Below are 16,277 nucleotides of genomic sequence, written 5' to 3'. Positions count from 1 at the left end.
ATTATAAAAGAAAAAAAAAAAAAAGAATTTTCTTGGCAACGGTTTTAAAACGTTATGGCCCTTTGGCCCTTTGGTCTTGGCCTTGGCCCCCTGGGCCTTGTAAAAGTTTAAAGTTTAAAGTTTAAAGTTTAAAGTTTAAATTGTTTGATAGATATATTTGGCAACTTATAACAAATCCTTTATTAATATTGATTATTAAAACCTCCTTATCCCTTCCCCTACCTCGCCCCCCTCCATACTTCTGTTAACAAATTTGAAAATCACTGTCAAAATTACTTCAGGAGAATAATTTTTTGGGATTGAATATATATATATATATATTATACCTCTATACCTCTATACCTAAAAAAACAAAAAACAAAAAACAACAACACAATCAATTTATATGATATTATATGATATTATATGATATTATATGATATGATATCAATTATTATAATGATTAAACATACAAATATCATTAAATAATTTTTAAATTGATCAGATTTCCAAAATTTCCAAAATTTTGAAAAATTTGATATCTTTTTCATTGTTATAATACTATCACTATTATTATTAGTATTATTAAAAATTTGATAAATTGATTGCTTTGGGTAAAATTCTTTATAATTAAAAAATTTTTTTTCGTTTTTAAAACCAATTTGATAAATTGATAATTCATATAAAATAAATTGATAAATTAAATAAAATTTATATGAAAAACAATTTAATTGATAAATAAATTTAATTAATTGTTGATATTGTAATTGTAATTGTAATTGTAATTGTAATTGTAATCCATTTAATAAATTTATCCAATAATCATCACTTGTATTTATATTAATTGTGATTAAATTAATATTAATTAAGAAAAATGAATAAGTTAAAAATACTGGAAGATAATGATTATTACCTTCAAATATAATTGAATATAATCTATTATTATCACCATCATTATTAGTAGTAGTTGTGGTGGTGGTAGTGGTGGTCTTATTTCTATTTCTATAATTATCAATAAAAGTGAAAACAATAATTAATATTGGTAATATCATTTGTAAATATATTATCCATTGTATAATTATTACAGAAATATTTGTTATTATTGATGTTGTTGTTGCTGTTCTGGTTGTTGTTGATTCATTAAAATGTATTATTAATAATTGATTAATTATTAATTGATAACTAATCCATAATTGAACCATGAAAAATATTAATTCTCCAATAATATGATTAAATCTTAAACGAAATTGAAATCTTAATATACAAATTATATTGATAATATTTGATATTAAATCATTAATAAATAGATATTGTGGTAAATAGGAATAGTCATTATCATTATCATTATCATTATCATTTTTGAGTAGTATGTTACTATAATAATAATAATAGACATATGATAATATTAATATTATTGATGATATAATTGGATTATGAATCAATTGACAAAAATATTTATCAATGATATATATATATTGATTGGGTTTGGGTTTGGGTTGATAATATATCAGTAACAGTTTTTCATCTAATAAATATTGACTAGACATGAATAAATGGGGGGGGAAATAAAATGGATTGAAAGATTATATTTATTATTATTATTATTATGATGATGATGATGATAAAATAATTGATTTGAAAAAGGAAAATTTGAAATGAAAAAAAAAAAAAAGAACCTGGATGTCGATCAAATCCCTATTTATATATATATATAAATAGAAATAGAAATAGAAATGTAAGACGAGTTTTTTATTTATTTATTTATCAAACAATAACAACTGTTATAAGAAGACCAAAAACAGAATACAATACAATGCAATACAATGCAATATACATCACCAGAAGAGATGTCATCCTATCTGATTATTGTGTAAATTTCAATCATTTCCTCTTTATTCTTCTTCTTCTTCTTCCTTTTGTTTCCATTCATTCATTATTAAAAGAAGAATTTTAATGTTTATTCCTAAAAAAAAACTATAATTTATAATTTAAATCCAAACAAAAAAAGAACAATAAACTGACTCTAATTAAAGATTGAATGATCAAAGGTGATAAATACTTTAAGATTTCTTCATCATTACTGACGAGTGTTCTATAAATCCTCAAAGAAATGATAAAAAAAATTGTCCCATACCCAAATGATTAACCCCCATCCCCCCGCCCACCGCCCACCCCATAAAAAAAAAAAAAAAAAAAACAAAATTCAAATGGTACTAATTCCAATAATTCCTAATAAAGTAAGAACCTTAACTCAACTCAACTCAACTCAACTCAACTCAACTACTCATCATTATTATAGTAACCAACTAAATAACTATTTATGGAAATAATCAATGGGAATGGATTACGATAATCATTTTCGCTAAAAAAAAAACTTGCACAAAACTCACGCAGCACAATATACATCATCCAACTCATCATCATCATCATCAGCTTAACGTAATCCTATTACATTAAATCAGTTTCATGTACAACAAATTCAAATAATTTAATTTAGTTTAGTTTAGTTTAGTTTAGTTTATGCATTTACAGTTATGTTAGTCAATAATTTCTTTTTTCCAGTTTTCTACCATAACAGTTTTAAATCTAAAAAAAAAAAAAATTGGTTTAAAACTAACATTATAGACATGTCTTATCAATTATACATTTCATTTGATGATTTGATTTGATTTGATTTATTTCAATTTAATTTAATTTCTTAAAAGTTATTTTTTTTTTTTTTTCAACATGGGAGGCTATACTTAGATACCTAACACTTTTAAATCATCCTTTTTCTTTATTCAATCATTCCCCTTTCCCCTTTCCCTTTCCCTTTCCCTTTCCCATTTCCCTTTCCCTTTCCATCCATCAGTAGTTTAAATATAAAGAACGTTAAGTTCTACTGTTAAAAATACTTTACAAACTAGTGTTTTTGTTATTCTTTTTACTCTTCAACTAATTTAATAGTAAACTTTTCATGATGAAAGAACTAATCTCCTTAACAAACCCACCCCCCCATTATTTCTTTCTTTTATATGGCATCTCCATCACTCATCAAAGCTATGAATAATTATTGAACCCATTAAAATTCTTTAACAAATGGTAAATGTTAATTTACTCCTTATTATGGTAATAAATATAATCCTCTTTTATCAGCACTTTGTTTAACTTTAATTATCCCTCTTATAGCCAAAAAATCCATTAATGATTTTAATGCATTTTTATTAACAGGTTTATGAATTAATTTTAAAATATCTTCATAAGTGAAACTATTATTATCACTATTATTATTAGATTTAATTTCATTTATTTCATTAATCATACGATTAATTTCTTTATTATCTAATGATAATCGAACTCCAACAATTTCAACATCAGATGTAAAATCATTTTCTTTATTATTGATAGAAGTTAACCCAGTTAAATTTAATATTCTACTAAATTTAGAAAGTTTAGTATCTTGATCATTAAAATTCATAATATTTAACATATAATATTTATCAAAATTTAATTGATAAGGAAATTGTTGACTATAATCAATTATTTCATCTTGATCTAAATTTTTCACAAATGATTTTTCTTTAATAAGAAATTCTAATAATTTTGAATCATTAGGTAAAATTATATTACCAGTAGATTGATCAATAATTTCTATTTTAAAATTATTATCAATCATTTTAATCAATTCATCATCTTCATCCTCATCTTTAGTATTATCTTTAGCTAATTCTTCCCATGGAGCAATTTGTAAATTTTTATTTAAATTGAATTTATTCAGAAATATTGAAATATTATTCAGTAATGATTTAAAATAATGATAATTTTTTAAAGCCAATTTAAATAAATCAATTCGATTAATATTAATAAATTCAAATTGTCTTTTAGATAATTCAATCAGTTTAATTTTTGGTGGAATAATATCATCAATATTACATAAAATATTTTGTCTTCTTGTTTGTCTTTTCATATCAAAATATAATTTATCCCAATGATTTATTGAAAAATTTGAAAATAATTGAAATTTTTGTTTTAATAAAATTGTTATTGGAATTGATTGATCAAATTTTTGTAAATAATATTTAAATATTAATTGAGATTTTGAATTATTAGGATAAATATTATAAGGTGAATAATATGATAATAAATTATTTTCAATATTATTAATAAATTGTCCATAATGATTTTTATCAACACTATTAATTGGAAAAATTGGATCTTTTAATGGTAATCCTGTCATTGATGAAAAATGATTCTCATTAGGTTTTTTAAATAATTTCTTTGTATTGGATAATTCATAATCACCAAAATATATCGATGGTTTATAAAATTGTTTTTCATTAATATTTTTAATTGAATCTCCTTTTTTCCTATTATTAGTTAATATTTTCCATTGTTGATATATTAAATTTAAATCATTGGTTTGAGATAAATATGATCCAATTTGTGGATGATATACAGAATTTTGAATCGTTGATAATTGTTTATATATATCAAATAATAGTCGTATAGATTTAGGTATTTGTTCAAGTTTCATAATTTTATTAAAGGAAGGATATCTTCTTCTATTTACAAGAATATTTAATTTAATTTGCTTTTGAATAGAATAAAATGGAAAAGATCTTTTTTTTTTTTTTTTTCCAGGATTCTTTGATGAGAAAAGGGTTGGTTGGAAGTATAAGTTTTTATTTTATTTTTCTCATCACCACCATATAAATCTCTTCTGTTTTCTTCCCTTCTCTTCTCTTCCCTTCTCTTTCACAATCAATTGATTACATACAACTCTTACAAATCTTATTGATTCCCATTTACATAACAAATTCTTTTCTTTATTCATGATTTCACGAATTATTCATCCTTCTAGATTACCAAGAGTTAGATTTACTTCACAATTGATTTTAAAATCATCATTAATACCTACAATTACTAATCATCTACTTTCATTTGGAGTTTCTAATACCAAAACCAATACCAATACCAAAACCAAAACCTTCATTAGATACAATACCACTTCAACATCAACATCAACATCAGCATTAGCATCAAATCCTATAGATAAAGAATTATTACTTCAATTTACTTGTAATATTTGTAATAATCGATCAAGTCATAATATTTCTAAACAAGCTTATGATCATGGTACAGTGGTTGTACAATGTCCTTCATGTAAATCACGTCATTTGATTGCTGATAATTTAGGATTTATGGAATATAATAAAAAATTCAATCTAGAAGAATATTTAAAACATCATTATGGTCAATCAATAGAAACTGATCCTAAAAATACTGTAGTAGAATTTAAAGATATTCCTAAAGAATTAAAACAAAAATTGAAAGATGTTGATAATACTGTTGAGGACTTACAATCAACTGAAGAATTGGATTTACCAGAACCAAAATCGACAAAATGATAATTATAGGTTAATAATAATTATATTATCTCTTTTTTAGTATTATGTTCTAAATACAAGAAACCCCCCCCCCCCCCTCCATCTGAATTAATGTAAAGATAACAAGCAAAAAGGAGTAATATATATTCTATAAGTTTCCATTGATTATCTTCAATCAATAAATCGTTGCTCCTTATAATATATACTAATGTATATATATTTGCTTTTGAATCCCTTCATCAAATTCGCAATTTTTTTCTTTTGCTTCTTCTTCTTCTTCTTCTTCAATTTTTCCATACAAAATTTTTCATTGTCAATCAAGATTAGCCATATCACCAACCCATTATTCATAATGTTATCTAGAACCCTTTTAAGAACATCAACACCTTTAAAGATTGTATCAATTTCACCAAGATGTCAATTATTTAGATTTAACTCCTCTAAAACATCTACCACCACCAGCAACAATAACAATAACCTTAAACTTGATATTAATAATGAAATATTCAATAAATATTCTCATCAATTACAAAAAAAAGCTCAAGAATTAGGTATACCTATTGATGAATTAAAAATTAAATTTCAAGATCAAATAGAAAAAGTGAAATTAGAATTAGGTGGAATTGATCCAACTAAAGAATTAAAACAATTTTTTGAACAACAACAACAACAACAACAACAACAACAACAACAACAACAAAAAGATGATGCTACAATTAAAATAAGAGGAATTAAAAATCCTCAAGCTTCTAAATTACCTTATAAAGTATTAGATGATTATATTAATGTTTCTAAAGTTCAAAAATTACCTCGTGAAGATATTATTAAAATATGGACTGCTAGATTTATTAATAATGATCGATCATTACATGCTACATTAACTCATTTACAATTTTCTCAACTTTATATTAATGCATTTAAATATCCTCAATTTATATTACCATTACCAAAACCTCAACAAGATGGTTATGAATTAGAATTTATTCAATGGCAATTTATTGGTCCTAATACTATTAATTGTATGTTTACAACATTAGCAGAATATAAATTACATGGAGAATATTCTTCTCCTCATACAACTTTAACTTTCCATTTAGAATTGGCTAATGATAAAGATCTTGTATTAATGAATGGATTTAATAATAGAGAAAGTGGTATATCAATGGATGAAGCTCATTTATTGGTGGTTATGTTACAAAGATTTTATAGTGGTAAAAATCCACAAATGAATCAATTATTATATGAATTTAATAAAGGTAATAGTGAATTTGATATTGATTCATTGATTAAACAAGCAACTAGTGTATAAAAATTTGAGGAAACTACATGTACTTACAATATATATATATATTTATTTATTCATTCATTCATTCATCTATTTATATTCTTTTCCTCCTGAAGGTTTTCTCTTTAGTTTTAGAAGGTGGAACATAATCATCTTCATCACTAAGTATTCCTGATTCATCTTCAACATAACTAGTTGGTCTTTTAACTCGATTACTTTTTGATCGACGAGTGTTATTGATATCAGGAGTATCAGTCACAAACAAACGAATACCAGAGTCTTGGCCATCATCATCATCATAATCTTCTTCTTCTTCTTCTTCATTGTCATTGCCATAATCATCACTATCATCTGAACTTATAATCATGTCATCACTTTTGGACTTTTTCGTTGTTCTTTTAGTAGCTGTACTTTTCTTTCTTTTGGTGGTGGTATCTCTCTTCTTTCGAGTGGAAACATATTTCTTGTTATTGTTGTTGTTGTTTGTTGGTTCAAGTTCAGGTTCATAATCTACATTGATAGGTCCATTGATATTTTTCAATTGCAGTAATACATGTTTAAACGTTGTTTTAGCTTGTTTTTCATCAGTTCCATGGAATTCATTCTCATCAATATCAATATCCAACAACATTTTCGTTTCTCGTTTAATTTCTTGATTAATAAATTGATTTAAAGCTTGTTTATCATCATTTTCAACAAATTTTTTAACAGCATGATTCATTTCAATTTCAGGAACTAATGTCAATTGAGTTTGTTGTAAAAAATCCCGAATTATATCTTGAAGTTCTAATTCAGTAGATTTCTTATGATGTAAATTTTCTTCAATCAAATCAACGTCAAATTTGGTTTTCCGAGATAATTTTGTATCAGTTCTTGATATGGCTTTTTTCTTATAAAATTGAACTACATCATTAACATTAGCAATTTTACCAACAAATCTATTAGAAAATCTTGTCACATTTTCAATCTCATATCCACCACTATATTCCACTCTTAATCTAATCAATGGTAATGGCATTTCAGAAAGATTAATCGATCGATTAGAATCAAAACTGTTTTGACTATTAAAATGTTTGTTTGCTCTTTTAATAGCTTTTTCTACTTCATCAGTCAAATATGCAATGACATCAGCTTTAGAAGCAGCACCAGGGATAAGATCAGTTTTCAGTAACACAATTTCTCTTAATACAAATGGTCGTACTGTTTTCAATTCAACTGGTTCAATAGAATAATCTTTACCCCTTATATTCAAAATAAATACTTTTTTGTCTGCCACTTCACCTTCAGCTAATGAAGTGGCAACTGATGAACCTGCTTGTAATACATCAAATGTGGTTTCTGGATTATGTACCGGATGAGGAATACATTCATGTTCATGTCCCCATAATACAAAATCAAGAAAATTTGGTAAGAATGATTCAGGTATACTAGAAGTATAAGTATGAGCAGCATGATTTTGATGAATAACAAATAAATTAAACCAATCTTCTGTTTGTAAATTGGGACGTTGAAATTTAACTCCACCATCTCGAAATAATCGATGTAATCTTTCATCTCTTACATTAGACATTCCATATAATGCTAATTTTGTCACTCCCTTTTGTAATAATATTGGTGAAACAGTTATAGCTTCAGTGTTTTTCACTTTCCCAAAATTATTAATCAATCCTGTGACTGCTAAAACATCTAATGCCAGTAATAATGATTCACCAGTAGCATCATCATGATTCCCACTAATGGCAAAAACCGGGATAGAAATATTTAAATTTGGATCCTCATAATTAACTTCATCAAATCCATTATTTAATGATTGAGTTGGATCACTCAATAATTCTAATTCACATGGACGATCTCCCATACAATTGGCTCGAAGTGATTTCATCACATGATACATGGATTTTTTCGTAGGTTTATTAATATGAAATAAATCTCCTCCTTGAATTACCATGTCAACATCTCTATCTTTGGCAATGGTGGTGATTTCATCAAATGTTTTCCAGGCATCATCTCCTCGGATCGGATCATTTTCAAATGCTCCTACATGGTTATCAGTCGTTAGTAGAACCCTAATTGTGTCGGGCCCTGGCTCTATACGCTCCACCAATGGCATAATTATCGGGCTGTTAAAGGAATCTTGGCTGTTGTATTGTTTTGCTGTATGGGAGTAGTAGTGGTAGTAAATTTGATTTTCTTCGGCTCCTCTTTCCTTAAATTTTTTTTTTTTTTTTTCCCCTTGATCGCTCCCTCGCTTGTCTGCCTGCCCGTCCGTCCCCCCTCCGTCCCCCCTAGCCCGCCATCCATCCATCAACTTTATTTAAATTTCATTAACAAAAAAAAAAAAGTAAACACGACGATATTAAACATTTCAATATTACCCATTCTTTATCCTAATTGATACTTTAAAAGAAAATGCCAGAAACATCAATTTCTCTGGATCTAGAACATAGGCAGCAGGATGAAATTAGTAGTATATCATCAATATATGGTGATATATTTAAAGATATCACCCCTAAAGGATTAGTTTGGAATAAAAAACCAAGTCCGCATTTCCAAGTATTTTTATCATCGTCAAACAACCCAGATCGACCGACTGTTTCCATCACATTAGATATAGAATTCACTCCAACATATCCTCTATCACCACCAAAAGTAAAACTAATAAATGCTCGTAATTTACTTAAAGTCAATATTTCCAAATTAGAGAAAAAATGCAAAGATTTAATTAAAGAATATCCTGAACAAGAAGTTTCCTTTACTATTATTTCTGAATTGATCTTTATGTTAGATGAAATACAAACAACAACTGAAAAAGTATTATCTTTAGAAGAAGAAAGAGAATTAAGATTAAGAAATGAAAGAAAAGCATTAGAGGAAAAAGAGGCAAAACAGAAAAAGGATGAAGAATTGGCTAGAAAGAAACAAAATAAAGAATTGAATGAACAAATTCAAAAAATTCAAGGTGAATTTAATGATTTTACTGATGATCAAGATTTAGAAATATCAACTGATTCTTTAATTCCTTTTGATAAAGATCAATTTTTCATTTTTGAAAATGCAATGGAAGCAACAATCCCTAATACAAGACGTAAATTCAAATTTCGTGCTGTACTGGGATTTATCAAATATAATCAAAAGGGGATTTTCAATTCAATTGGATTACAATATATTGTCAAACCTTTTATTGATAACGAAATGCGGAATAAAATTGAAAATAATGGTGCTGATTTAGCATTTTTATTAACTGTGATTGATTTGAATAATGAGTATTGGCGATATACTGAAGATGGGAAACGAGAAATTCAGGATTTGGAATCAGAATTACAATCAATCATGAATATTAATCATAGCAATATATTAAAATTAATTGGATTTCAAATAGATAAAACCGATGGTTGGAGAATTAGATTATTAACTGAATTTTCACCAGTTAGTGAGACATTATATGATATTCTTCCAACTGCAGAATTCATTAATTGGGCTTTAGCAAGAACTTGGCTTATTCAATTATTACCAGCTATTGAATATCTTCATAATGCTGGATTCATTCACAAACTTATATGCCCCATGACCATAGTTATATTTCAAGAGAAGGATCAATTATATTATCAAAATTCAACTAATGAATTATTAAGTCGTAATAGTATAGATGGTGGAGAAGATTCTTTAACTATAAGTGCTAAGAAAGTTTTGAAATTATGTCATCCTTCGTATGGTTATCGGTTATTAGAGATGCTTCTGTTGCATCCAAATGTGGGTGAAACATTAGATCGATGTCCACAAGTAAATCCACCAGCATGGTTAGCACCAGAATTGAAGTCTTCTGGGTATCATTACAAGTCAGATATTTGGGATTTAGGTGTACTTTTCTTAAGAGTAATGTTGGGTTTTGATATCTTAAACACTACCTACCATACCCCAACTGATTTTATAAATAAATTTTCAATTAAAGATTTTGTTGGTGCCGAAGATTATGCTTTATTGGTATATGATGTATTATCGAAAATGTTACAAGTTAAATTATCAAAACGACCATCTCCTTTAGAATTAAATGCCGTCAAATTTTTGAGAGATGGTCCTATAATTTCAAAGTTGCAATCAGAAACAAACTTGTCACGAATGAAAAAGAATATTGAAACTGATTTGTTACCATCTAACGCAAGACGCGTTCAAATACGAGGAGGTCATGAACAAGAATTACCCACAAAACATTTAAATGTACATCAAAATATCTCACGTAGACGATTGTCTAACCAGAATACGCAACATCCATATTTTGGTGAGAATTCCAGTCTTATTATGCCATCAGGATCTCAACGTAATATGGGGAGATATGCCAGGGATTTTGAGGAAATTGGAAAATTGGGTCGTGGTGGGTTTGGTGAAGTTGTTAAAGCTAGAAGTAGAATGGAAGGGATTTTTTATGCTGTTAAAAAAATCAAACATCGAGCTGATAAGTTGGATTCTTTATTAAGTGAAGTTTTATCTTTAGCTCGATTGAATCATCAGTATATTGTTCGATACTATGGTACTTGGGTTGAGGAATTAGAAGATACATCAACTATTCCCTCTAATAGTACTACAGCCATTGCAAGCGATGATGAGGAAGAACAAGAAGACTTTGATGATGATGATGATGATGATGAGGATCTTGAACTGACATTTTCAAGTAGACTTGGTCGTTCATCTTCGGTATTACCTAGTTATGATAACTCATTTCAGGTCGATTATATTTCAACGTCTTTTGATCCCAGGATAGAATTTGATGAAAGTTCTGAAGACGAAGAGGAGAATGACAATGAAGATGATGACCCATTTGTATTTGCAAATTCAACTGATGATATATCAAACAATGAAACAGAAGAATGTTCCAATAGTGATTCGAAAGATACTTCCAATAAAAAACCAAAAGAGATTATTAACAGTTCCAAAAATGTATCACCAAAATCAATATTATATATACAAATGGAATTTTGTGAAAATAATACCCTTCTTAACCTTATTGAACAAGGGTTGCCTAATAATCCTGATGAATACTGGAGACTTTTCCGACAATTACTTGAAGCAGTTTCATACATTCATCGAGAAGGATTCATTCATCGTGATTTAAAACCAATGAATATTTTTATTGATAAATCCAACAATATCAAAGTTGGAGATTTTGGATTAGCTAAAAACTCACAATTTTCTTCTGTTGTTCTGACGAATAATCAAGTAGAAGCTAAAGATAATGAGTTATCTACTGTAGTGGGGACATTATTTTATACTGCCAATGAAGTAGCCACTGGTCAATATGATGAAAAAGTTGATATGTATTCACTTGGAATAATTTTTTTTGAAATGTGTTATCCACTTTCTACCGGTATGCAAAGAGCTAAAACATTGAATGATTTACGTTTAAAATCAGTTGAATTCCCTACGAATTTTATTGCTAGTAAATATAAAACTGAAAAGAAAATTATTCGATTATTATTAGATCATGATCCTAAAATTCGTCCTAGTGCAGCCCAACTTTTACAAAGTGGTTGGTTACCAGTGGAACATCAAGATCAAGTGATTCAAGAAGCATTGAAATCTTTAGCTGATCCAGCTTCTCCTTGGCAACAACAAGTTCGTGAAGCATTGTTTAATCAACCATATCTGCTTGCTAAAGATTTAATGTTTGATAATCAAAGTGAACATAATGTCACAAATAAACATGTTGAATTGAATACTTCGAGTGATTATTTATTGTTTGATAAAATAATGAAAGAATTAGTTAAAATTTTTATTAATCATGGAGCAATTGAGAATTTGAATACAAATTTAGTTTTACCCAAGGCACCTTCACAATCAAGAGAATTAGTTTATGATTTTTTGGATAGAAGTGGAGCTGTTTTAACATTACCTTATGATTTGACTTTACCAACAGCAAGATTTTTGAGTAAAACCGATTTGACAATTCCTAAAACTTATCGACATGAATTTGTTTATCGTCCTAATGTTCGAGGTATTGGTATTCCAGATCGTTATAGTGCAGTTAATTTTGATATAGCTGGTGGACTGGAACTTAATAAGGCAACACTTTTCGCTCATGATGCTGAATGTTTGAAAGTGATTGATGAAATTGTTAATACTTTGCCATGTTTCAAAAATACCATTATTGTCATCAATCATTATGATATATTGGATGCTGTCGTTTCATTTTCTTTTGGTAATGTTGGCATTGATGAAAAGAAAAAATTAGATATATTTGGAGTTTTATCACAATTAGGAATTGATAAATCACCCGATGAAATAAAACGGTATTTACGAGAAGATTTTCAAGTCCCTCATACAGTAACAAAAGATCTTGTTGAAAATTTTAATGTTACATGTGAAGTAGAAAAGGCAAGACAAAAATTACAAAAATTAATGGTTGATTCTCCACAACTTTTAAAAGTTGAACGAGCTTATACTTATTTAATTGAAGTGGTTAAAATTTTGAAACAAATGAATATTAAAACATCAATGATTTTTAACCCTTTGAGTAATTATAATAGTAAATATTATATCCATGGTATAATGTTCCAAGCAGTTTTCAAACCCGATAGATCTAAACGATATACTAGAGTTGTTACTGGAGGTCGTTATGATTCATTAATCGGCTCCTTTTCAAATGTCACAACCAAACAAATCACCCCACATGGTGTAGGATTTTCATTGACTACCAGTTTAGTTTTCATTCTTATGAAAACATTAATTTCTAGAGGTAAATCAAAATTGGATTTGGTGAATAAATGGAAGGGGAATCGATGTAAAGTGCTTATAAGTTCTACACAACAACAATTTTTAAATCAAGTTGGATATCAATTGGTTTCTAAATTTTGGAATAAGAATATAAGTGCTGATATAACATCGGTTGCGGCAAAGACTCAAGATGAAATATTGCAAAATGGAAATGCAGAAGGTGCTATATGGATTGTTATTATAAGACTGTTACCTATAATTGGCAATTCACTTCCATCAATAAGTGGTGCTAGTGCCCTTGGAAGCATTAGAAGAAGTAAAAAATCTGGATCTGGTTTTAAACCTTTGAAATTGAAAAATATAGTTACTGGTAAAGAAATTGATTTAGATTATGATGAAGTGATAGATTATTTGGTGACTGATTTGTTGTCTGAAGAGACAGAACATGAAGAAAATGATCAAGATAATGGTAACAATATATTAACAAACTCCGCATTATCATCATCATCATTATCAGCATTACCTTCTTCTTCTAAAACAATTCAAGAAGAAGAATTAAATGGACCAATTGATTCTGTTGAAATAGATCAAAAAATAATTGTTGTTAGGAATGATGCCCCTCGAGGTAGGAAAAATAAACGAGATAAATGGGAATCAGAAAATGATGCCAAATTAACTGGACAACAATGTATTAAACATTTAAGTTCTGGACCAGTTGTTGTTATTGATGCTAGAGATGAAATTTTAGATATGATTAGTATTACTTCAATTCATCAACAAGATGAATGGATTAGAAAAGTGGTATATACAACCAATAATTTCCCTAAAAGTTTTGCCATGAATATTTATAATACTTTGATTAAAGAATTTAATAAAGGTTCAATATGGTGTATATTAGTATCTTCAAGAACCCAACATACAACTATTGTTGATTTACGTCGTCGCTAGTCAAACCAAAAAAAAAAAAAAAAAAAAAAAGAAATAGATTTTTTTTTTTACAGTTTTTAATAGAATTTTAATGAATGAATGAATGAATTATATATTTACGTATATGTGGTTGGTTATTATTTAGTCTTTAGATAATCATGTTTCCATTGCCAATATTCTTCTAATCTTAATTTCCCATAATTCAGATAATTGAAATCAATATTTGATAATTCACTTTGAATCATAGCCCAAATCCCCCAATAAAATCCTGGTAATCCATAATATGCTTTTATTTCATCAATTAATTGTTCCACTATTTCCTGTGATGCATTCATATCATTTAAATAACCACGACACCAATTGATTAATACTGGGTTTGATTTGGATGGTTCTGGAATAGCCGATCGATCACAATTAAAACCTTGCCATTCCGCCAAATGATTAGCAATATCAAATGCACGAGGAGCGGGTAACATATATTCATAATCAATGAATTTTATAGGATTATTTTCAATACTTGGTAATGAAGATGACAAGGTTTGTTTATCATCAAATTTAAAATTTTGAGGAATAATGATATTCCCTGATAATAAATCACAATGTGATGAAACTATTGGAGAATTTATTGATTTTGTTAATTCATTATGTAACCATTCAAATTCTTGTTTAATAATGTCTTTTAAATTGTCTTGATCAATAATAATAATATCATCATTTTTTGACGAATGTTTAGATAAGTTTTGTTGGAAAGATTCAATCAAATCAGGATTTATTGGAACAATATTGATCCAATCATCCAATAATTCCCAAATATTAGAAATAAATTTCTTCTTGGCACTACTATTACTAACACTACTTGATGAATTATGATGATGTTTCTTTTTGAATGTTATAGAGGCTGATGATGATCTTCTCCGTCTTCTTCCAAGTTTCAAAGCTCTTATTTTCTCAATACCTTGTTCAATCAATTTGTAATCAACTTTATTATGTAGATTTCCCAATTGTTGAGCAATCAACGGGTATAAACTATTTTGGCTCATTTCCTCAGGCTTTAAAGACCTGCCATCTAAATATCCATAAACTAACCCGTTTTTAAATCTGGCGAAAACTGGTGGTGCTAACCCAATAGAATTTAATATCAAATGTGATATAAATTCTCGATGTCTATCAATAATTAAATTTGTTCCATGACCATAAACTCTTATCAACACCGGTTCAGAATCACCGTCTTTATTTTTAGTGGTTTCATTTCCACTATACTCACATGATAATAACATATTTGTAATACCACCAGTTAATTGATTTAAACTTATATTATCAACATTATCCCATGCAGGAAATATTTTAATTAAAAGTTGTTTCAATTCTTTAAAATCATTGTTTAAATTATCAGCCAAATTGATAATTAATTTCGGTAAAAAAATTGATGGAGCAACCACAACTGGAGTCTTTTTATTGGTGTTGTTATTCAATGAAGGAGTTGATAGGGAAGATGACAGTGGTGATGATGATGGAGAAGGTGAATATGAATCTTTTGATGTTGACGGTATACTAGAACCATTGGTGGTGGTGTTGTTGTTGTTGCTGTTGCTATTTTCTACTTCAACGTCAGAAATTGATGGATTATTGAGACTATAAAGTAAGTTTTTATTTTTCAAGTATAGTTTATCGGGAGTAAAATCAGCATGATCTTTAATAGTTTCATGATGAAGATCATTGATAGTAATATGTGGGGCTGTGATATTATTCCCGTTGTGCCTACCATCCTCATCTTCATCATCCACATTATCTGTTGTTACAGGAATTAAATTTACCTTATCATGCGATATAAAGCAATATGCCGATACAAATTCGTCTGCTGAAAATATTGAATCAGAACCATTCTCTTTCTGTTGTTGTTGTTGTGGAGGAATATCGGATAACAACATAATGTCAATTAATCAAGGGAAAGGGAAATCTCGAAAATTGGGTGATAAAAATTAAAAGGGCGGGTTATGAACAAACCAATGTGAGTG

The 16,277-nt window shown here is 27.9% G+C and overlaps 7 protein-coding genes across 7 annotated transcripts; 3 read left to right on the top strand and 4 right to left on the bottom strand. All coding sequences in view use genetic code 12, as the record gives it.

Moving 5' to 3' along the window:
- Nucleotides 1–401: 401 nt before the first annotated feature.
- On the bottom strand, nt 402–1,526 carry CD36_71210 (conserved hypothetical protein; the record flags this gene model as incomplete). The annotated part of the gene is made up of 1 exon (XM_002421296.1): nt 402–1,526. One exon carries the CDS (start codon nt 1,524–1,526, stop codon nt 402–404), a length of 1,125 nt encoding a protein of 374 aa, XP_002421341.1.
- A 1,556-nt stretch (nt 1,527–3,082) lies between these two features.
- Nucleotides 3,083–4,492, bottom strand: CD36_71200 (conserved hypothetical protein; the record flags this gene model as incomplete). The annotated part of the gene is made up of 1 exon (XM_002421295.1): nt 3,083–4,492. The coding sequence occupies one exon, from the start codon at nt 4,490–4,492 to the stop codon at nt 3,083–3,085; it is 1,410 nt and encodes a 469-aa protein (XP_002421340.1).
- A 298-nt stretch (nt 4,493–4,790) lies between these two features.
- On the top strand, nt 4,791–5,366 carry CD36_71190 (heat shock protein, mitochondrial protein import, putative; the record flags this gene model as incomplete). The annotated part of the gene is made up of 1 exon (XM_002421294.1): nt 4,791–5,366. One exon carries the CDS (start codon nt 4,791–4,793, stop codon nt 5,364–5,366), a length of 576 nt encoding a protein of 191 aa, XP_002421339.1.
- Nucleotides 5,367–5,697: 331 nt separating this feature from the next.
- Nucleotides 5,698–6,654, top strand: CD36_71180 (molecular chaperone, assembly of mitochondrial F1F0 ATP synthase, putative; the record flags this gene model as incomplete). Its single annotated transcript, XM_002421293.1, has 1 exon — nt 5,698–6,654. The coding sequence occupies one exon, from the start codon at nt 5,698–5,700 to the stop codon at nt 6,652–6,654; it is 957 nt and encodes a 318-aa protein (XP_002421338.1).
- A 70-nt stretch (nt 6,655–6,724) lies between these two features.
- CD36_71170 (manganese-dependent, structurally specific endonuclease/3'-5' exonuclease, putative) lies at nt 6,725–8,740 on the bottom strand (the record flags this gene model as incomplete). Its single annotated transcript, XM_002421292.1, has 1 exon — nt 6,725–8,740. The coding sequence occupies one exon, from the start codon at nt 8,738–8,740 to the stop codon at nt 6,725–6,727; it is 2,016 nt and encodes a 671-aa protein (XP_002421337.1).
- Nucleotides 8,741–9,039: 299 nt separating this feature from the next.
- On the top strand, nt 9,040–14,283 carry CD36_71160 (serine/threonine-protein kinase, putative; the record flags this gene model as incomplete). Its single annotated transcript, XM_002421291.1, has 1 exon — nt 9,040–14,283. The coding sequence occupies one exon, from the start codon at nt 9,040–9,042 to the stop codon at nt 14,281–14,283; it is 5,244 nt and encodes a 1,747-aa protein (XP_002421336.1).
- Nucleotides 14,284–14,399: 116 nt separating this feature from the next.
- CD36_71150 (choline kinase, putative) lies at nt 14,400–16,190 on the bottom strand (the record flags this gene model as incomplete). The annotated part of the gene is made up of 1 exon (XM_002421290.1): nt 14,400–16,190. One exon carries the CDS (start codon nt 16,188–16,190, stop codon nt 14,400–14,402), a length of 1,791 nt encoding a protein of 596 aa, XP_002421335.1.
- Nucleotides 16,191–16,277: the final 87 nt, after the last annotated feature.

The sequence above is a fragment of the Candida dubliniensis genome, chromosome 7 (genome assembly GCF_000026945.1).
Source record: "Candida dubliniensis CD36 chromosome 7, complete sequence".
Classification (NCBI taxonomy): domain Eukaryota; kingdom Fungi; phylum Ascomycota; class Pichiomycetes; order Serinales; family Debaryomycetaceae; genus Candida; species Candida dubliniensis.
Note: the sequence above shows the minus strand (reverse complement) of the source record. Positions and strands in the feature narration are given on the sequence as shown.